Source organism: Ceratotherium simum, chromosome X (genome assembly GCF_057802395.1).
Source record: "Ceratotherium simum simum isolate JZ-2026a chromosome X, ASM5780239v1, whole genome shotgun sequence".
NCBI lineage: Eukaryota > Metazoa > Chordata > Mammalia > Perissodactyla > Rhinocerotidae > Ceratotherium > Ceratotherium simum.
The window spans coordinates 118,824,142-118,847,115 of NC_141940.1; the positions used below are offsets into that span (position 1 = coordinate 118,824,142).

The window sequence follows — 22,974 nt, forward strand, 5'->3', positions numbered from 1 at the left end:
TGGGTCTGGGTGAAATGTGCATCAGCCAGTTTGGGGACCCAGAAGAGCGAGAATGCTGAGCAATATGAACATCCGTCCTCCACATTCCCCAAGTTGACACGTGTCTTACTACTCAGTTCAATTAGCTGAAACTCAGTGACCTCAAGTTACTTAAAATGTGGATATAAACGGATGATGGTGGGTCAAATAAACACAACAGGCTTAAATTATTGCTATGATTTTGAGTGAACCCATAGCATCATTTCTCCCAAACAGTTGCTTACTTTTTCAGGAATAAATCAGAAATGATAGTGTAGAACCTACAACTCGAGAAAGAGCAATCCTGAGGTACAATGTAAGGCACCCATTGAATTACAGTCATAACACCTGTAATTAATTTTACAAAACTTTTTCTTTTAAAACCTAAATTGTGGCTTCAGGTTAATTAACATGAAATCTGATTTTGTATTTAGTTCTACATCTTGAATTATGCATTCCTTCACTTGACGTATGGCTATTAGGCACCAACTCTGTGTGTGCCTGTGCTGTGCTGGTGAGAAAAAATGAGCAAGATGTGACATCAGACATTTGTTCTCATAGATCCTTTAAAGAATGAAGAGGGTTCTGGAATCTTTATTTAAAAATTGCCATTAGAGGGGGCCAGCCCGGTGGCACAAGCGATTAAGTGCGCGCGCTCCACTGCTGCGGCCCGGGCTTTGCCGGTTTGGATCCCAGGCGTGCACCAATGCACTGCTTGGCAAGCCATGCTGTGGCGGCGTCCCATATAAAGTGGAGGAAGATGGGCACGGATGTTAGCCCACGGCCAATCTTCCTCAGCAAAAAGAGGAGGATTAGCAGATGTTAGCTCAGGGCCGATCTTCCTCACAAAAAAAAAAATTGCCATTAGACATGATATATCCATACAATGGAATACTATTCAGCAATAAAAAGGAAGGAAATGCTGATATATACTACGATATGGATGAATCTCAAAAACATTATGCTGAATAAAAGAAGCCAGACACAAGAGACCAAATATTGTATGATTCCATCTATATTAAATTTCCAGAATTGGCAAATCCATAGAGACAGAAAGTAGATTAGTGCTGGCCAGAGGCTGGGAGGGGGGGGAAATGGAGAGTAACTGCTAATGGGTACAAGAGATCTTTGTTGGAGTGATGGAAATGTTTTAAAATTAGATTGTGGTAATGGTTGCACAACTCCATAAATTTACTCAAAACCATTGAATTGTACACTTAAAACAGGTGAATTTTATATGTAGACTATATCTCGATAAAGCTGTTTTTAAAAAAAACAAACAAAAAAAGCACCATTAGATATCACAATTCAATGGCAGAGAGAGAGAGAGAGAAGAGTATTTGTTAACATGACAAGAAGGTCCCCAAGTTATCAGAAACTACTACTTGAGAGAGAATGGCCTTCATTTTAAGAATGTGTTGGAAGACACCAGGCCGGTTGGAAATCAAGAAAAAGACTAAGTGTCTTTCCTGGATAGTGGTAAAGAGTACACATCAATATCTTATTAGGGGAAAACTCTCTATCAGTTGCTCTTGATGAGTTTTGTCCGCTGGTTGAGCAGTTGCCTGGAAGAGCATTGGGATAAGACTCATGTGCTTTGACCCTACAGCCGAACACGGGAATGTGGGCGTTCTAAGCAGCAGCGGCAGCTGAGAGGAAAAATGCAAGGCTCCAATTTCTTTTCCGCAACTTTTGGGGCCCAATTTGTTTCAGAATTCAGAAGAGTTTGGGTTTTTGAAAAGTAACATGGCGCACACACCGTGTGCTTCACGATACCACCAGCAAGGTGGGGGCTCCCACAAATCCAGCGTGTTACTCTTTGTGGAGAGCCTGAATTGGGTAAATGAAGCCTGTAAACAGCCTCTTGTCCATTCAGATCGGGTTTTGGAACCAAGTAATTTCAGATCAGACCAGGTTTTGCTGCCAGATGAGCTAGACGAAAAAAAGAATCCTTAGTTTTCAGAGTTTTTGGAATTTTGGAATGGCGTGATGCGAAATTGTAGAACTCTAATAGTATCGGGTTGCTGGTGATATTTCACGTGAGAATTCCATGATCGAGCAGGTTCTTGTCTGAGGGGGAGAAATGAAATCACTGAATTTGATTAATAGAATCATCTTCCCAGATCCTGAAATGGCCGCTACCCACACGTAGTTTGAACTTTCTGTGTGCATTGACTGAAATCATTGGAAGAAGTATGCCTCCATGGCACACGCATTGGGGCCATTTGTGTCTGGAACCAGCCGCAGAGACCTTGCGTAGGATAGTTTAAAGAATACAGCGCAGGCCCCGGAGGGAGGGCACCAGACTCTGCCGTATTATTGCCTTCCCAGTTGCGTCAAGATTTTGTTGGCTCCTAAATCAATGCAGTTGCCATTCTGTACTTAGATCCCAAACCAGATGGTGCGAAGGAAAAAATAGAGAATTCCATATGGCTCTTGTGTCTTTTTTTTTTTTTTGCAGAGTTCTCAATTTCTTTCCAGTGGGGGGAAGGGGGAAAGAGGTTTTGATACAGGCTGACCAGGAGATCTTTGCCAAAGGAAAATGCCTCTCCCTCTCAGTTGTTATAGCAGAGACCACCTCCTCCCACCCCCCCAATTTCCTTATTCCCCACTGGAAAAGTCAAGGCGGTTCCAGTTTCCTTTGCCTTGATTTTTTCATGTTTTTCTTTTTTGGAGTAACGTCCCGGTAGAATTACATTTTTAGGATTTGGGTAGTTAAGCCTCTACCATCTGTTTCTTTTTTCTTTTCTTGTTTTTTCATTTTTTAACTTTGGCCAGGTAATATCCGTGTCTTCTCTAGGCCTACAGAAAATCAAAGGATGGGTGGCCACATGGGCAACCCCATGCGATGCTGCCTTTGGGGGCCTAGGCCTGAGATGGAGGTCTGAGATGGTGACAGTAGTGAAAGATGGAATAGTTAGTGCTGTATCTGTGTTCAATGGAATACTGTGCTTAACATGTAGGGAATACTTCAGGCTACTGTAGATTGTATTACACAGGCTTCAGAGTATAGTCTAAGAGAATTGAGATCCTCTATTGCAAGTGTGGTCTGTGGATGTGCAGAGTCTCAGGCCCCACCCCAGACCTGCTGAATCAGAATCTGCATTTTAATAAGATTTCCAGATGGTTCCTATGCACATTGAAGTTTGAGAAGTGCTAATTTAGAGGAAGATCCAGAGCAAGAAGGGAGAAGACAGAAGGAATTGAAGAAGTAAATTTACCCTCAAGAGATCTAGAAATCGCTTACCTCTGGAAAAGACAGAGAATTGCTTAAGGCATTCATTCTTTTTTCCCCTCTCTATTTGTGGAGAGGCGTGTATAAGAGTTGCCAGTCACTAATGAATTGCCAGTCAGTAATGCGCTGAGTCCTGGTTAGTTTGAAGGACAGTGACCTTTGATTCTCTTATCTACTTGTCTGAAAGCATGCCCCCTCTTATTCCTTTGTTTAAAATCTTGGTGAAGGAGAGTGGGCGGCGGGCAGTGAAAGTGGGAAAGGTTTGTTTCTTTGTAGCAAAGAGAGGGCAAGGAGAAAGTAGTTGATGGGAGCTTGGAAGAAATTCTCAATTGTCCCTCATCACGTTCTTTAATATAATCCAATGACATGCAAGATGCTGTTACTTAATATAGGCTATAACCTAATGGACCAAGAGTGACTATTCATACACTGGTAAGTCTATAGTTCAGCATTCAGTCTGACAGATGAGTTGAAAAACTACCCCCTTCACCAGTCGCCATTTTCCCCTCTGCCCATCTCCCAAATCCAAATTGCTCTGATGCTTGGGTTAAGATGGCCGTAGATGATTCCAGAAGTCCAGAGAGACTTCTCACAGATGGACTACAATGGAGGGTGTCGGGAGAGCATGGGGGAATGCTGGTGTTTAGCTGAGAGTTGAGCAGCCAGCGCCTGTGTTGGGGTTTCCATTGCCAAGAACTGATGCCCCAGCAGCCAGGCATGGACCTGGAGGGAGGAACAAGCAAGCATATCTCGCTTGTTGCTACTGTGACTCAGGTCACACTCTTCGGTTCTGTGTGTCTGTCCAGATGTGACCTGAGAAGGCGGGCCCCCTGAGATCTTCTGCCTTTATCCCTCTGGCCCCTGTTAGGCTGAGCCTGGGACTTCTCTCTCATGGACCCACTTTAAAGAGTGACACCTGTGGATATAAGGGTCCTGGGAAATGCTGTTGGATTTTTGTTATTGTTCTTGAGTGTCACTCTTTCCTAACCTAAGGTTGTAAGGCCACTAAGTTTGAGGTCTTTTCTGACAACACTTGAAATGTATTTCAAGGGGAAACAAACTCTTAATCTTGCTGCGTGCATCATTGAGCCTCCGTCTGTGGTTGGGTGTCGACTATAACCAACAGTCTGATCTTGCTGTGTGGGCTCTGATGGCGAGGCCTCTCTCTTCCCTGGAGTCTGGTTGGAGAAGCTTTCTTCGTTTGCACAGCTTAAGCCAGGGGAAGCTCTGAGTCTGTCTGACGGCTTCCAGTTACTCAAGGTGTTTCAGGTTAAATGGAGGTTAACGGTGGACACAATGCAAGTGTTTTGTAGCTCCAGTTCATGCTATAACGTTTCTGAGGTTTTTTTTCTAGTTCTTTGCATTTTTTTTCCTGCTATGGATCAACTTTTTCAAGTCACCTGCAGTTTTCACAAAAAATGTGCCATATAGAGCAGTTAACTCTTTTAAAGCTTATTTACCAAAGACTATTATCAGCCATATATATAATTTCTTGATTGTTTACAAACGTTCAATTTTTTTTATCAGCTGTACTGTTAGTATGTGATTTGCACTTGATCGTGGAACCGGGGCTGACTGTGTCTGTGACATACAGACCTCCCTTTGCCTCTTGGTCTTGTGTCTGTTCCTCAGCTCAGAGTAGGCAAACAAAGAAAGCAGAGATAAAAGCAAATCGATCAGTATTGAGTGTTGATCTGGAACTTTCTATCAGGCGCGACTCTGGTTTTAGTGACACCAACTTGGATTATTCAAAGCAGTGATTCTCAGTCTTTTAGAAACAGTGATATCTGGTCTTCGCTTCCTTTATGATAACTCATGTGTTATATGTTTTCTGCTAGAGTGAATTAAAATTAATTTTGTTTTGAAATCTTTAGTCACCCTTAGAGCTAACTGGAGATACTGTGAAGTAGTTGGGAAGTAGCTGAAGTCTACTGCTAGAGGCTAGAGTCTTCCCACCTCCTCAGGCTGTGTCCTTTTGGGTGTCCCTGTTCACTCACAAATAAGCCACACACACAACCCCGTGTGTTTCCATGTCTATCAAAACTTATATCAAGGGCCGGCCCCGTGGCTTAGTGGTTAAGTGCACGTGCTCCGCTGCTGGCGGCCCGGGTTCGGAACCCCGGGCGAGCACTGACGCACCGCTTCTTCGGCCATGCTGAGGCCGCGTCCCACATACAGCAACTAGAAGGATGTGCAACTGTGACGTACAACTATCTACTGGGGCTTTGGGGGGAAAATAAATAAATAAATAAAATTATAAAAAAAAAAAAACTTATATCAAATGGCCTTTGTACTAAACAGAAGGCTCTGGGTGTCAGAGAGTCATTTAGGTGGGGTGAGGCTTTCTCTAAAGATCATCATGCTTGCGTTTTATCTGGGAACTTCCATGGACAATGCTTCCACCCCGAGGAATAACTCTAGTGGTGAAATGTCAGGCTGGTAGGAGAAGTAATGAGATCAAAATGCACCTTTCCCTGGTCTGAAAGCAACCCTGTTTACACTCATGTGCTCTTTCCCAGTGGTAACAAGTGGAGCTCATAGAGATTCCGGTGAGGACTTAGCCCAGGCTGGTGATGCCAGCCACCACGTTCTTGTAAATAAAGTTTTATTAGAACCAGCCACGCCCATTCACTTACAAATTGTCTGTGGCTGCTTTCCTACCACAGCAACAGAATCGAGTGGTTGCAACTCCATGCCCTACAAAGCAAAACTATTTGCTGTCTGGCCCTTTACAGAAAAAAAATTGCCAACCCCTACCTTAGAGCAATTGCATTTTTAGCACACGTTGCAAATTCAATCTACTTATGGTAGGCAACCAAGATAATATATGTTGTTGTTTCTAGCCACTAAGTTTAAGATCAATTTGTTATGCAACAATAGATAACTAATTCACAGCCTCAGCTCCAGTGTTTGCCTGTAGCTCTACAATAGAATCTTTTGCATTTTTTTCATACACCAAGATGCAATGACAATATTAAAACATCAAGAGGAGTTTGCCTCAAATTCAGTAGCACGGTCTGCTGAGGATGGAGTGATCTGGCTTTGGGCATCTTGACAGTAAAGATGTATACAAGTTGCCTTTGAATTTCAAGTTTATGTTGTTCTTCAGAAAGGTATTTGAACTGAAAGGATACTTTACCAAAGATGTTACAATGACGTGCTATTTTCTTAACTAAGATTATAATCTCAGTTTCTGTAGATTAGGAGTCTGGGCCCTCAGTACAACAGTATGCAAGGAACTGCTAAGGGAAGAGGGTGAGGGATCTTGGATGGAGAAGATTGTAGGAAACTGAGTGGCTAGCAAAGTTTTAGATGTTGGCCCAAGACCTCCCTTGATTCTTTGCCATGTGGGCTTTCTCATAGCTCCCTCATGACACGGCAGCTGGCTTCATGAGAGAGCAAGTGAGTAGGTAAGAAAATATGCCAGCAAGAGAGAGTGCTAACAAGACAGAAGTCGTAGTCTTTTGAAACCTAATCAGGGAAGCAAGTCACTAGATCCAGCCCACAATTAGGGAGGGGGAATTATACAAGGATGTGAATATCAGGAGGCAGGAATCATTGGGGGTGTCTTAGAAGACTGCCTACCACAAGCTGTATAAACATTTCAAAATTGTTCACAGGCTTTAGACTAAAGCTCAGCCCTTCTTCAGAGAGTCCCTTGGCTCTTTCTGAAAGCTCAGCCCTCTGGTCTCTTTCAGGTCCTTCTTTGAGTGTTCCCATAATAAACCAAGTTCTGTTAAATGGATGTCATGGAGCTGTTTTCATCTATTATTCCATTCAGTGTACTTTAGCAAGTTTTATTTTCTGTGATATGTAAAAGATCATTTATAGTTTATTAAGTGTAATATTGAGGGTCATTTCTTTAAGTGATTTTTCAAAGTATGGGCCTCTGATGCCCTGAATCAGGATCACCAAGGATGCTGGTTAAACATTCAGATTCCCAGGCCCCACCCTCCCTCGTTGGGGTGGGTCTCAGGAATTTCGTATGTCTTAATAAGCTCCCTAGGCAATTCAGATGCCCACTAAAGTTTGACCACCACTACTGTATACATAGAGGAAACACATCCTTTGTTTCCAGCACTGTCTTCTCTCCTTAGTGACAATAATGCCTTCACTTTCCTGTCACCAAATAGGGGGAGCCAGCAGCTCTGCAACCCAGGATATGTCCCCCAGCCCACCCCACTCAGGTTGATGTGGCTCCTGCCTTTTGCTGCTAATCCTTAGTTATCAAAAGGGATTTGCAACCTTTTAAAATGACTGGTGTCTTTTGTAAAAACCAAACTTAAGAAGCAGGGTTTTTTTAAACTTTTTTTGAGGTAGAATTGACATGCATAAACTGCATATATTTAAAGCGGCCTGTTTGATAAGTTTTGACATACGTATGTGCCCACTAAACCAGCACCACCAGCAAGATGGTGATGTGTCCATCAATCCCAGAGTTTCCCTGGCCCCTTTGTAAGCCCGCCCCCCTCAGCTACCCTCCTGATTTGCTTTCTGTCTCTCTGGATTAGTTTATATTTTCTAGAATGGCCCTTATGAAGATTTGTTCACATTAATTCTCTCACCTATTTCTCACTAAGCCATTTCTGTAATATGTTGTGTGATATTTACTGCTTAATAGCTCCAAGCTTTGTCCGATTTTCATCCTTCCTGCCTCCATTGAATATGCCCTGCACCCTTTGAATAAAACTCAGAAAGACCCATTCTGCTGCCACCTACAGTGGAAGAGTTTGATTTGCACCCACTCCAATCCAGCCTACACACCAGTGCCAGATTAATCTCTTAAAAGCATACCTCGGATCATGTCACTCGCCTGCTCGCAAACCTTCCCTCTCTCCCCACTGCCTGCAAAATGAAGCACACAGGGCTTCAGGCTGGCTTGGAGGCCTCCCACAGGGGGGCCCCACCTGCCTTTCAGGCTTCTCCCCGACCACTGCCCTGGTGTCCTCCATAAACCCGGCCACACCCTGAGCCCTCCCCATGTGCTGCTCCCCATGTTGGGCCTGCTCTCCTTCCCTCATGCTTTTCCATCTGTCCTAACCATGGGATCCTTCTGTTCTGCAACGCCTGTCTACACTACTGCCACCCACACACCCTTTCCTTAGCTCCCCATACTAGACCAAGGAGACCTGTCCCTGCCTCACTCCCTATGTCCCTGAGTCACCTCTCTTTTTATTCTACTTCAGTGGTTTCGTATGTGTTTCTGTTCCTCACCGCATTCCAAAGTGTCAACGAGGGGAGGGCAAACCAAGCCCCTGCAGCCCCCAGTACGGTGCCTTGCATATAGCAGCAGTTCAACAGCTACTCATTGAATTCAGTGGAATCCAAGAAAGCACAGACGCTGTTGCCCAGATGGTCAAGGAGGTTGAGTGCTGCTAAAGCTTAATGTTGCAGATAGTTCTCAGATTTCTTGAACACCGTACAGATCTCCAAGCTCTTAAAAGCGGTGCCGTCTGAACTTAGAGCTAGCTTCCCCTACTCACCATCGGTTTCCCTGATTCTTGGCTCCCCCACTTCTTTAGGCTAAGAGCACACATGTGATCTATAGGAAAACCAAAGCCAGTTCCCACAAAAGGCCAAGGAAGAGCCTAACAAGTGTCTGTTTCTTGAATTTGTTTATTCTCACCATGTGAACGTATCTTTACTTTTATATAATTGCTTATCTTCTATTGCTCGTGCCATATTGCAAATGTTAGAGGCTAATCTATTTTAAGATTTTCACAAAGTGCCACAAAAATGAAAATTTCTTACTTAATAGATTTTAGGACAGGCTTTTAAAAGGATCTGCTGAAAAGCAATTCCCTTTATATCATTAAAAATAGTTTCAGCATTCTTAGCATGACATAGTTGAACTTTTATGTCAACGACTCTAAGAAGGTCAAGAGAGAACTGAGAAGCAACTTAGCTATCATTTAAGTGATTTCTCACTTAGCTCTTTAACAGGAAGCCCTCCTATCCATTGACTTCATGATACCTTCTTAAGGTGTTACACTAGTGGTTCACAGACTTCTGGGTGTTAGGTCCCTTTACACTCTTAAAAATAATTCAAGACCCCAAAAAGCTTTTGCTCATGTGGGTTATGTCTATGAATATTTTCTGTATTAGAAATTATAACTGAGAAATTATTAAATAATAAACTTATTTATTTAAAATAACAATAAACCCATTACATGTTAACATAAATAATGTTTAGGAAAGATAACTATTTTCCAAAACAAAATAAAACTTTACTGAGAAGAGTAATACTGTTTTACATTTTTACAAATCTCCTGAATATCTGGCTTAATATTAGACAGCTGGATTCTTACATCTGCCTCTACATTCATTCAGAGGCATCTTGCGCTATCTAGTTTTGGTTGAAGTACATGAAGAGAACTCGGTCTCGCACAGATATGTAGTTGGAGAAGGGAGGAGTATTTTAATGGCCTTTTCATATATTTGTGGAACTCTTCCTTGATAATACACCCAAATTCAACAAGTGGTGGTTTCTTAAAGATTATTTGTGATGTAGAATCTGAAACCATATCAATGAACTTTTTGTGCTCTGTTCCATTAAAATCTGTTGCTCCTTCTTGCACTTTCTTGCACTGCATTCAAGAATGATTTTGTAAACATCGCACATTGGTCATTTGGAAAATATTGGTTCTCTGAGTTGTGCAGATCTTCCAAATATTGACACATCTTATTATACCACATCAAAAAAAGTCGCATTTGTTAATATCACCAGCAATTTCATCAAGTCTTGTAAGTATTGGGAAACTGGCACTTTCACTATGGCAGATACAAGTTTTCCAAAATTGATTGACAACAGATCCTATCAATTGAAGTGACAAGCTCACTTGGATCGTTTTTGAGGAAATTTCTGCCGGATACCCAAGTCTTAATAACTAGAGCTTGTCAGTCATTCTTTCAAGAAAAAACGGTGTTCCACGAAAGAAGGTGCTAGTTCAGCTCGTAACTCAATCACACAAGAACTGTTCTCCAGACTACCATCTTCCTTTGGTACACAGCACAAGGGCTTCATGCACCCTTCCATTTCATCTCAGAATATCCAAAAGGTGTATAGTCAGGGGTTGAGACTGAAAAAGTTAATGACTTTTTACTGGGTCAAGGACGTTTCTGAGTGAAACTGTGTTTGATTTTGATTTATGTTCATAACCGTGAGCGCATGGTGGGGGAGAACACACTGCTGATTAGTACCCTTTGGTGCCACTGCCTGATTCGTGCTGAGCCATCTGTGCAAATGTCAGCACAGTGGAAAAAGTCAATAACATCTGAGCGCTATTACAACAAGAGTTTTGGCCTCACAGACCTCCTGAAAGAGTCACAGGTCTCCCTGGCTGCGCAAGCCCCCCTTTTGAGGACCCCAGTTTTCTGCCCTTGTGGCTCAGTGTGGGGCCGGTGGACTCCGAATAGAATCACCTACCTGGGAGCCGGTAAGAAAGGCAGAAGCACAGGCCTCTCTGCGGACCTGCCTAAACAGCTGACTCTGCATTTGAACAAGATCCCCCGGTGGGATTTATCTGTGCATTAAAGTTTGAGAACCACTGCTCTTTGAACAGGGATCTGCAAACTTTTCCTGTAAAGGGCCAGATGGTAAATATCTGTGGCAACTACTCAATTCTGCCTTTGTAGCTTGAAAATAGCCCCACACAGTACATAAACGAAGGAGAGTGGCTGTGTGCCAATAAAACTTTATTTGTGGACACAGCAATTTGAATTTTCTATACTTTTCATGTGTCATGAAATATTATTATTCTTTGAGCTTTATTTTTTTTGATCATTTAGAAATGTAAAAAAACATTCTAAGTTCGCAGGCCAGATGGAGAGCTGAGTTTGGCCATGGGCCACAGTTTGCTGACCCCTGCTCTGTAACACTCTCCTCCAGCTTAGGTGCTTGTTGAAATCGCCTGGGGAGCTTTTTTTTTTTAAAAAAAAGGCAAAACCTCTAATTGCTGAGTCCCACCCTCAGGAATTCTGACTTAATTGGTCTGGGATAAAGTTTAGGCGTCAGAGCTTTCAAATGCTTTCTAGATAATTCTAACGTGCAGCAAAATTTGAGAACCTCTCTATAATATTTTTTAAACAAAGTCAAGTTTATTTTTTTTTTTTTAATTGGAGAATTGAGCAGTAACACCGGGGGTCTCAGACCACGATTGTACGTTGTAACCTTAGAGCGGAGTTTCTCACCTTTGGTACCGTTGACATGTTGCGTCTCATCATTCTCTGGTGGAGCCATCCTGTACACTGCAGGAGGTTAGCAGCATGCCTGGCTTCTGCCTACTACATGCCAGTAGTGCCCTCCAAGTCCTGATGACTGACAATGTCTCCACACATGCCAAATGTTCCCTAGGGGGCGAAATGGTCCCCAGTTGAAAACCACTGATCTAAACAATGGAGAGTCTTTTTGTTGATGCTATCTCAGGGATTCTCCACCTTGGAGAATGTTGACATTTGGGGTCAGATAACTGTTGCGCTGTCCTGTGCACTGTAGGATGTTTAGCAGCATCCCTGGCCTCTACTTACAAAAGCCGGTAGCACCCCCTCCCCTAGTTGTGACAACGCAAAATATCCCCAGACATTGCTGAATGTCCCCTGGGGGACACAGTCACCCCCTGTTAAGAACTGCTGCCTAGGCCATTTCAGAATCGGGGAGGCCGCTGCTGGCTGACATTCACTTTTGCTTCTCTTGAGTAAGATTCTCTTCGCCTCTATTTTCCTGTTGCTGGTTGTTTGAAAGTTGCAAACCTTGGTTACTTCTCCTTTTCTTTTTAATTTTGTGGCTCACTAGGAATCAGTAAAGTAGCAAGGAAGGCCGGGCATAGAGGGGGTGTGTGTGTGTGTGTGTGTGACATTCATTCCCGGGGAAGAATCCGAGCCCTTGTTCCTGCTGGCCCTCCTTCTGAGGCAGCATTAAATCTGCAGCCAGGATCACAGACAACTTGGGGCAAATCACTGGGCCGTTATGAACTCACAGCCATGGCAACGGCCATCCACAGGCCCGAGGACAAAACGTGTTTTATTCTGTTGTTCTGCACAAAAGGTTCTAGAGATGCTGGAGACAAATGGCCATTGAGAGTTAGAGGCGTTGATGCGTAGTTTTTCTCCCTACTATGTGGTTTATATTTAAACTGTCTTAATGCACACTGGAGTTTTTGTGCGAATCAAAACCTAAAATTCTCTTTAACCACAGAGACGAGCTAAATGAAGGCTTAAGACATTATTAAACTAACAGAGGTTTTTGGGGTTTGGTGAGAGGTATTGAGAATTACTAGTAAAATGTGCTAGAAAGCCTAGCATTGATTTTTTTTTTTTTTTTTACATGAGTAGATCACAGTCATCAAAAAAATGCTTTCCTTGCCTTTTCTGGTTCATGTTAACCAACGTTGTCATTGTTGCTTTGAAGCTCGGGAAAACTCGGCTGTAGATTTACAGGAGTATCCAAGAAAAGCATTGATCTTCCTTAGCTGGCATAAACTTGTAACAGTGTGGTGCTCTGCTGGTCCTTGGCACCTCCTCTATATTTAAAAACATCAGCCTTGCCTGTGACTTCTCATGCTGAATCACAGATCCACTTCCTCTGTCTGTAAGACACACTCAGCACCATGGGTGGGGGATGGGGAGGAAGTCCACTTTGTCAAGTGACTACATACCTGTGTTCTCGGACCCCTCAATGGTATGGCACTAAAGCATCTTTGTGAAAAATTCTGAGGTTACCAGTACTTGCTTGGCTCAGGAAAAGCACTCAAGTTGTACTCTTTTCAAGACAGCTGAACCACTTGGAACATTTTGTTTTTCTTCATTGCAGCCCCCGAAACTTGCCATTTGATTTGCAAGTGGCTAGAGTGTTTTGGCCAAGCCCAGCAGGCCACTTCATAGGGAGAAAACACCAATCACAGCTGAACACAAAGGCAGGCACTCCCAACGCACTCAGAACGCCACACCTGAGAATGGGAAGATGGAACTGTTGACTCAAAATGGGCTTCTCAAACTTTCATGCGCACACAAGTCACCTTGTTGGGGCTTGTTAAAATGCAGATTCCGATTCAGCTGGTCGGGGGTGGGGCCCAAGAATCTGCATTTTTCCCAAGCTCCCTGCTGAAGCTGATGCTGCTTGTCCAAGGACCACAGTTTGCAAAGCAAAGGGTCTAAAGCACTCTCCACTGCGAAATGGTCCATCTTTTCTTGACCTCTGAAAGTTTTCGTTGCTGTCCAAGCTGACAGCATCCAACTTTAGCTCTTCTGACCTACAGACCCACATATCCAATCACCTACCAGAAATCCTCCCTTAAGATGACATCCAGTCACCTCAAACTCATCATGTATAAAACTGAACTCATCATGTCTAAAACTGAACTCATCATCTTTGTTCTCAAAGCCTAGTCCTCTTCTGGTCAACTGTAACTCAGGGCAAAACACAACATCCATCCAGACATTTAGGATCCATCCCCAACCCCACCATCAAACCCACACCAAGTTGTGCCCATTTGACATCTTAAACATCTCCCAGACCCATCCGTTTCTTCCACTTCCACTGCCTTTGCCCGGGTCCAAGCTCCTGTCACCTTTTGCCTGAAGCATTGCAATGAGCTCCTCCTCATCTCCACATCCCCTTTGTTCCCAGCACATCAGCCGGAGTGATCTTATACAACCCGTCTGTTCCCCGGGGTTACAAATGCTCAGTGGCTTCACATGTTTCTGAGGATAAAGTCCAGAATCCTTAAGGCAGCCTAGAAAGCCCTGAGTGGTCTAGCTCTGAGAGAGCCCTCCTGCCTCCCTGTCCCACCCTCACTGTGTACTCTCTGTGTTCTAGCGTCTTTCACGCCCTGGAAAGCACCCTGCTCTTTTCCACCATAGAGCTTTTGTTCATGCTGTTCCTGTTTCCTGGAACACCCTCCCTAGCCCATCCTTCTCTCCCTTTACCTAATGAACTCAAATTCATTCTTCATATTTAAGTTCCAGAAGCCGTCCTGGCCACCCCCGCCCTCGGAATTTGGTTAATGTCCGTCTCCCCCATAGACATAAACTCCATTAGCATGTAAACCACACCTATCTTAGCTCCCCATCGAGTCCCCAGTGCCCAGCCCAGTGCTTGGGACATCAAAGACATTTGGTGAGCACTGAATATTCACTAACTGAATGAAGTGGAATGAATGAATGGACGGCTGCTCCCTTGCTCCCAATGCTGTCATCCTCACCCATATCTGTTACTCTGCTTAACTGACAGCTTCAATTGCACGAGGCCTTTAAGAGACCCCAATACCCGAGATGATGACAACTGCAGGGTGATGGGGAAGGATTTCTCTTGTTTTGAGCGAGGGCTGAGCTGGGCCTTCAGATGAACCTATGCTGACTGCTTCTTTGAAATGAGTTACAGGTCATCTAACTCTAAGTCATCTAATTCTTTGGTTCTGTTGAGTATTTATTTTAATAATGAACTCATTAGCCGTGGTTAATGGTTCTTCATAGCCTGATGTCTCATATCTTGAAAACCATTGTTTCGTATGTTTTGTCCTGTTGTTTAGTTGTTTCAAGCAGGAGAATAAATTAGGTGCCTGTTACTCCGTCTTGGCCAGAAGCCAGGAATCGTTTTGTGGAGTTAGTTTTTTTTTTTTTTTTAAAGATTTTATTTATTTATTTTTTCCCCCCAGAGCCCCAGTAGATAGCTGTATGTCATAGCTGCACATCCCTCTAGTTGCTGTATGTGGGATGCGGCCTCAGCATGGCCGGAGAAGCGGTGCGTCGATGCGCGCCCAGGGTTCCGAACCCGGGCCGCCAGCAGCGGAGCGCGCGCACTCAACCGCTAAGCCACGGGGCCAGCCCCTGTGGAGTTAGATTTTAATTGTGGTGGAATTTGGCTGGTAATAGAAGAAAGCAGGTGGAACTGACACAGTGAAGAGCTTGCATGATTCTTTAGAATAGCAGTTCTCAAATTTGAGCCTATGTGAGAATTACCCGAAGGGCTTGAGAAAACACAGATTACTGAGTCCACCCCCCCCCCCCACCGAGTTTCTGATTCAGTTATTCTGGTGTGGGAACCAAGAACTTGCATTTTTAATACGATCATAGATGATGCTGATGCTGCAGATCCTGGGACCACACTATGAATATCAGTGCTTCTGGATACGGGTCTGCAAACTTTTTCTGTAAATAGTAAATATTTCAGGCTTTGTAAGCCATACGCTCTCTGTCACAGCTACGCAACTCTGTCATTGTAAGGCAAAAATTGTCACAATTTGTAAATGAGTGGGTGTAAGCTGTGTTTCAATAAAACTTTATTTACAAAAATATGGGCTATAGTTTGCTGATTTCTGGTTTAGGAGAACTTTCAGCGTTGACTCTGTGATGGATACTGTAGTGGGTAATTGCTATTCCCTTTCACAGTGAAGGGGAAATCATTAATTCTAGGACATGGCTAGTCCCTTTATATAGAGTTTGATGGCCGCTGTACTCAGGATGATATGGTAGGCAAGGTGATGTCTGCCTTTCTAGGTTGTATTTCTAACACTGTGAAATGAAATAGAATGCACTGTGGACATATAAAGTAAAAAGAACCCCTCCTGCTTCCTCCCACATAAGTACACCCAGGACTGGCTCCATAATTTGCAGGCCCAGTGCAAAATGAAAATTCAGATACCCTTGTTCAAAAATTATTAAGAATTTCAAGATGGCAATAGCAGAGCATTAAACCAAGCACAGGGCCCCATGAGACTACACAGATTGCACACCTGTGAGGCCGGCCTGAAGACACATCATCATCGTGGCCTCCACCACCTCTGCCACATACCTACTTACATGTTTTTCGAGTCAGAAATGCTGTTAATGTGAGGACACTAACACTGCTGATATCCATATTTAGAAAACATCTTTAGGTTTTTCTTATTCACTTTTTCTAGCAGTTTTGGTTTCTCTGGGATAAGTGTGTGGCCTATGACCAAATTACCCAGTGTTCAAAGATATCTTACACACCGTGGATAGAGATAACTTCTAGACTGACATAGAAGGTACCATAAATAGATGGTTGAATATCCACCACACATGCAATTTGAGCCCTGCAGGTAACTGGTCAACCAAGCTAGACTAAGCTCTGCATCCAGCTGTATTAGTTCCTATAAATTTTTCCCATGTTGTATTCCACAAGCTTGTATTCACAGTGGCTGGCAGGGTCTAGAAGAGTTTTATCTGTGTGTGTGGACCAACGATAACCAATATGGTGACTTCTGTTCTACAGGAGCCAGAGTTCCTGTAGCCACAAATAAAATCATCTGCTGAAAACATGAGAGCATTGGCATCTGCTGAGAGAGTCTGATTCATTGAAGGGATCCCCCAAATCCTTGAGTCCCTGGTTTTCCCTGCTGTTATAAAACTAGACCCACAGCATGGGACATATGGAGTCCTTGAGAGATATAAATAGCAGGGAAACTTGAGCCTTGATCTGGTGGTGAATTTGGGACTGAACAGCATCATTCTTCTAACCCCGCTCGTCTTTTTGAGCCAGGGAGCAGCTGTGATATTTCCTTTGAAAGAAGCAGAATGCTATAACCCTTTGGACGAAAGACTGTTTTGAAGTGGCAACTGTGGCTTTGGAAGGATGAGTTCTATTGTTAAATGGCAAGTGTGCTACGCCGTAACACCTAACCTTAACTCCAAATGATGAGAAAGCCTGTGGGTTTATTAAAATATACATATAATAAAAATATTCAGAAATTGATGAGTATTTTCTCAGATTATATATCAGTGTTACCATGTCAGCTGTTTATGTATCCTGCATACCAGGTCTTTCTGTAGAAAGCCTTTCCTGGGGCCAGCCCAGTGGTGCAAGCAGTTAAGTGCGCGCGCTCTGCTCCGGCGGCCTGGGGTTCGCCAGTTTGGATCCCGGGCACGCACCGACGCACTGCTTGGAAAGCCGTGCTGTGGCGGCATCCCATATAAAGTGGAGGAAGATGGGCACGGATGTTAGCCCAGGGCCAGTCTTCCTCAGCAAAAAAAGAGGAGGATTGGCAGATGTTAGCACAGGACTGATCTCCTCACAAAAAAAAAAAAGAAAGCCTTTCCTTTCCCCTCTCCAATATGAATTATATTCCCTCCTATCCTTGTCTCTCTCCTTCTTCCCCACACCCACCATCCATTGGCTCTCCAGCAGTCTATATCTTCGCCCTCATCACGCTATACTATAATAATTATGTTACTTATCTACCTGCAGCATTAAACTGACCTCCTTGAAGGCAAAGACGACGTCTTATTTCATATTTGTATCCCCAGTGCCAGGCACAGTGCTTAGCACCCAGTAGGTCTTCAAAAGGTACTGAATTAATGAAATCTAAAGTAAAACTCATAACTCAGCTCATGTTACAAAAAATCAAATATGTGGCAAGTCAAAATATATCTTTCAAAGCAGTGTTCTGTGATGATAGAATGTTCCTTATCTGCTCTGTCCAATATGATAGCCACTAGCACATATGGCTACTGAGCATGTGAAATGTGGCTAGTGCAACTGAGGAATGGAAATTTTTTATTTAATTTTAAATAATTTAAATAGCCACCTGTGCTAGTGGCTTCCATATTGGATGACACAGTCTCAAGGCCACACATCTCTGTCTGGTAAGGACCAGATATAACTTTGTTAGCCAGGGAAGCAGGCATTCATCTTCTTCCTAACATCATCACAGAGACTGAGAATGGGGGAGGTGGTGAATGATACGACACACACAGGTCTAGTTTATCTTTATATAATGGGACACAACGAGGCCGGGGATTTTAGTTTCTCTTGGTTTGGGAGCCTGGAGAGAATATGGACTTTTAGTTGCACTGTTCTCACTTCAGCCCCCAGAAAATCATATGACAAAATAAGATTGAACTCCATCATCCTTGTTTACAAATCTCAAGTATCCGAAGCTCTTTAAGGTACTGACTTGCTGGAGAACTTGAACTGTACTGTGCACTGGTTCCCATTGTATGTAGTTTCATAAATCCATTTCAGGGAGGTTGGTCTTCATAAAAACAGCTGGTCATCTTTTGAAATAAAAGGAAGCACACTTTCTTATGAGGCCCTGACATTTTTTATTTTGCAGCGAACTGAAGAGAAATCTGGTAATGAGAGTTTGCAGTCACCTCTTGTGGTTGGTTTAAGCAAATGCTAGTTTAGAAAGCGATGTTCATCAAAATAGAAAAGCCTGTCTCCAGTGTTTTATGCTGGGTAGTCATTCCCTGTCTACTGTAAAGACCATTTGGAGGAAAGAAATTGAGCTGGCTTAATGTGCTTGCCTTGAAGTAATGAACTGCTCTTGATTGCAGTTAAACATCATAATGCATTCAGAGTTCAATTTCCCTGATGAGCCATTTACTTAAGGGTCTAGATAATATGATCGGGGATGGGAGGTCAGGTACTGATGTTATCCCGAGGCCAGCACTGCTCGACTGAAACAGAAGTGTCTCCAAACTGAAAATGTCACCCAGCTCTGCCCCTTGGGAAGGTCTTTATGGACATCTCAAGTAAAAGTTTATTTTAAAAATGAATACAGGTCTTACTCTTCTCAAGATGAAGAGTGAATTGTGGCTCTCTCTCCTTCATTTCACTTCATGGATGCTCATTTTGCCTTTTTTTTTTTCTTCTGTTCCTTTTCCCTCTCCAAGTACTTAAATGTCACCCACTAGTTCTGGGTTCTTAGTCTGAACGTGTGTGTCGGGGAAGAGGGCAGATGGAAGCCGGGAAGGGGGAGGAGGAGGAGGAGGAGGAAGAGGACTATGAATAAACTGCTTGTGCTGCCTAGGCTGGGGGTACATTTTTATTAAAAAGTTGAGGGGTAATTTCTGATACTGACATGAATGAACCTTTAGTGGATCTTGGTGACTTTGTACTTTTAGAGACCAAAATACCCATCACCTTTCCAAAATGATCATGTTGATTTTTTTCTGAACACAGCAACAGTATAATGACTGTATTTGATTCTTCTGGTTGCCCAGGAGGTCAAAGGCTCGGGGAAAGCCATTGGCTGCTACAGACATAGAGGTACTTGAAACCCCAGAAGGTTGAGGTTGGGGGAGCTTGACGGTCGCATTTTTTCATGGACCTGCGGCTTCACTGCTGTCCTCTCTTTTCACTTTGTTAGTGGAATAATTGCTCCGCATTGTTTCTTGAGCAGGGGTCCCATTTCTCCACCCCGGGTCAATCAGGAAGCTCTAGAATTGTGACTTACTCCATAACTATTTGTCAGTTGGCTGCTCTGCCATTCGCCCTGAGCAAATTAAGCTACGTTCCCTCTTGGAGCCCCAGCATCCTCACCCACAGAATGTGAGATGATGACAACTACCCCGCTGGCCCTTGGGATGTTGAGCTATTAACCATAGAGCATGAGAGGGAAGATAGAAAAGTAGAGCCTTCTCTGCTAATGTGTGGTGTTCATGGAGACCAGAGGCACCTTGCCTATAACAGCTGCATTTTCTCTCCTTTGGGTCCAGGCTGCTTTGAATGCTGCATCAAGTGTCTGGGAGGAGTCCCCTACGCCTCTCTGGTGGCCACCATCCTCTGCTTCTCCGGGGTCGCCTTGTTCTGTGGCTGTGGGCATGTGGCTCTTGCGGGGACCGTGGCGATTCTTGAGCAACACTTCTCCACCAACACCAGTGACCATGCCTTGCTGAGTGAGGTGTAAGTACCTGCTTCCCTTTAAAAATGTATTTAAAGTGCAACCACCCCATGATGTTTTCAAAAACCACCCCATGATGTTTTAAAAAAGACTACGGTGTGCTCTCCTGGCAGAAAACTGATGCTTTTCATTAAAGCTCACTGTATGCAGATAGAAAAAGGTCCACGAGAGAAGGAAAAAGAAAGGGCCAAGAATGCAGTGGCTGTTTGGCCCCCGGGGTGGGATCTCACCTGGGAATGGCAAGGTGCACGCATAGCATACTCCACACACAGTAGCCGTGGATGTGGGGGACTGTGGCAAGGTGATAGGTTGATCACACCAGAGAGAGTTATCATGGTTCCCAAGTAACAGACTCCCTCCAGGGTTCTCACAGGAAATAGCCATCCCTGGAATGATAGGAACCCTACTGAGGCCTTACCCCAACTCTACGTCTACAGGAGCAGCACTTTGACATGAATTCATCAGGCAGAAGAACAAATCCCAGGGCATCCTCCAGTGCAGAAAAGGAGAAGTTTTAGGGGTTTAGCCTGAAATCTCTGCCCTCCCATTCTGGAATGGTCCTCAGTGGAGTCTCAACAACTCCATGCATAGATTCTCATAACTGTGCAAGCTCAGCAACAGTGTATTTACTTCCTTGATGTATTTCCTCCTTTTTCCATTTGTTTCAGTGTTTTCTTATTCTTTCCTTGACTCCCAAAGTTTCACAGTGTTTAGGTATCTTCTGATTGTAAGAAATTTCTCTACCAGACCGAAAAAGGCATGAATGAATTTTTAGGGAACAATAATGGAATCATGTTGGAAGAGTCCTTAGGGAGTTGTGTTCTTTTTTTATCTGTTCATAAATGACATCCAAAGAAATAAGCAGGGGTGGGGGAAGGTTATAAGGAGCATCAAGGAGGACGAGGCACTCGTTGAGTGCCATCTATGTGCCAAGAAGACCAATAAATATTTACCACCACTGAACCCGGAAAGGTGTGTTGATTTAATTCGCTAGTGATCTTGATAAGTGGCTCTCAACTTCCAGGAATCTTTAAAAAATCCCTATGCCCTTGCTTCACCCCAGACTAATTAAGTCATAATCTCTTAAACTAATCAACTAATAGTCTCATAAACTAATCAAATCATAATTTAATCATATAATTAAATTATAATCTCATAATCTGGGAAAATACCCAGGTACCAGTATTTTCTAAAGCTCCCCAGCTGGTTCCAATGGGCATCCAAAGGTTGAGGAACAGTCATCTGGGTCTGTCAGCTTTCATAGGACAAAATTAGTTGTGAATTATCTTTTGTATTTTAAACCTACTTGACATGTTATCACTTGTGTAGTGAGAATCTCAATGCAAAAAACATCGGCCCAAGTTAGTCCTTAAAGAAGCCCTGAGTGCTTACTTAGGGGTTCTATCAGAATAACATGAACCACTGGGCCTGGTTGGGAGGCACTTGGATGGCAGAAGAACGTGTTGTCCATTGGACCAGAGTTCAAATGCTGGCTCTGCCACTAGCTGTGTATCCTCGGACGAGTAACTTAACTCCTCAAAGCCTGTGTTTACTTACATGCAAAATGAGGATTCTAGCCTTCACAGCACAGGACTTGAGTAAGTAGTAAAGGATTACAACTGGGCCCCTGCCCCGACCAAAGAAACTTCTCCCTTGTCGGGGAAGGTTGTCCACTTTATCAGTGGGCCTGCCTCGGAAGAAAGGCCTAGGTTGTGGTGGGGTGGGCAGGGATGCCTGCGGGGAATGCCCATGAGCCCGCCGGAGCCATCAGCTGGGCGGGAGATGTCACAGGAACATCACCCTCACATCCTCTCTCCAGAGTCTGAAAACATCTGTTTACCACACCGTGAATTTAACTTTTCAGGATCTCTTCTTCCTTTTCCTAGAATACAGCTGATGCAGTATGTCATCTATGGAATTGCCTCCTTTTTCTTCTTGTATGGGATCATTCTGTTGGCAGAAGGCTTTTACACCACAAGTGCAGTGAAAGAACTGCACGGGGAGTTTAAAACAACCGCCTGTGGCCGATGCATCAGTGGAATGGTGAGTACGGATCTCTGATTGTCTGATAGGCAACCTCTATGTATTTCTCTGTATTGGGTAGAAGGTACGAGCTAACTGAGGGTAGGTGGAGTCCTTGACGCAAATATTATTCTTACCAATTTAGAGTTAAGAATATGAAAAAACCTTCAACATATTATTGATAATAGATTAAAATCTATGGCTTGTTGTATTAAATCAAGCCTTTCCCTTATCAATGTATAGGTAACGGGTATTGAAGATTTTTCAACTGTGAAAGGAGATAACTTGCATATTGTCTCAATGCTCACCTTCATTTGTCTCTGAGTATGGATTGTGGTCATAAAGGCTTACATGTGCTGTGTACTATGAAAATCCTTCTGGAAGTATTTACCAAGCACTTTTTCTACTAAGCACCTGGCTGGGGACTTTGCTAGTCACTGGGGGTACAAAGATTAAAACACAGGCTCCTGTCCTCAAGAAGCTTAGTCTAAAGAGAGACAGGGGTCAGCAAACTCCAGCTCTTGGGCCAAATCGGGCCCACCGTCTGTTTTTGTACGGCTCATGAGCTAAGAATGGCTTTGTATCTTTAAATTGTTAGGGGAAAGAAACAAGTGAATAATATGATACATGAAAATTACATGAAATTCAAGTTTTGATAACCATAGTTTTATTGGCACCCCGCCACATCCACTCGGTGGCGTATTGTCGGTGGCGGCTTTCATGCTGTAACAGCAGAGCTGTGTAGTTGCAACAGAGACCCTGTGTGGCCCGCAGAGCCTAAACTGTTCCATGTCTGGCCTTTTGCAGACGTTTGCTGACCTCTGGTCTAAAGGACAAAGCTTTAAAAAGAGCTCATTAAAAGACAGGGTTAGCAAGTGCTTCATCACAAGAGGAAACTCAGTGATGGGTTGAGGGGCTAGGAAGAAAGAGGCCTTTATGGAGTTTGATGTTGGGCACGTTGAATTTGAGTTTGTGATGGCATAGTCACATCGAAATATTGCCCAAGCAGCTGGCTGTGTTGGTCTGGCATTTGAAAGAGTGGCCAAGTGTAAAGAA

General features: G+C 43.6%; 1 protein-coding gene across 6 annotated transcripts in view; it reads left to right on the forward strand.

The window, feature by feature from the left end:
• GPM6B (glycoprotein M6B) overlaps window positions 1-22,974 on the forward strand; it is a 168,677-nt gene that overhangs the window by 131,960 nt on the left and 13,743 nt on the right. For all 6 annotated transcript variants that reach the window (XM_014791116.2, XM_087426485.1, XM_004435127.3 and 3 more), the window contains 2 exons: window positions 19,712-19,898; window positions 21,783-21,939. In XM_014791116.2, the coding sequence (XP_014646602.1) occupies window positions 19,712-19,898; window positions 21,783-21,939 (344 nt within the window). The remainder of the gene's footprint in view (window positions 1-19,711; window positions 19,899-21,782; window positions 21,940-22,974) is intronic.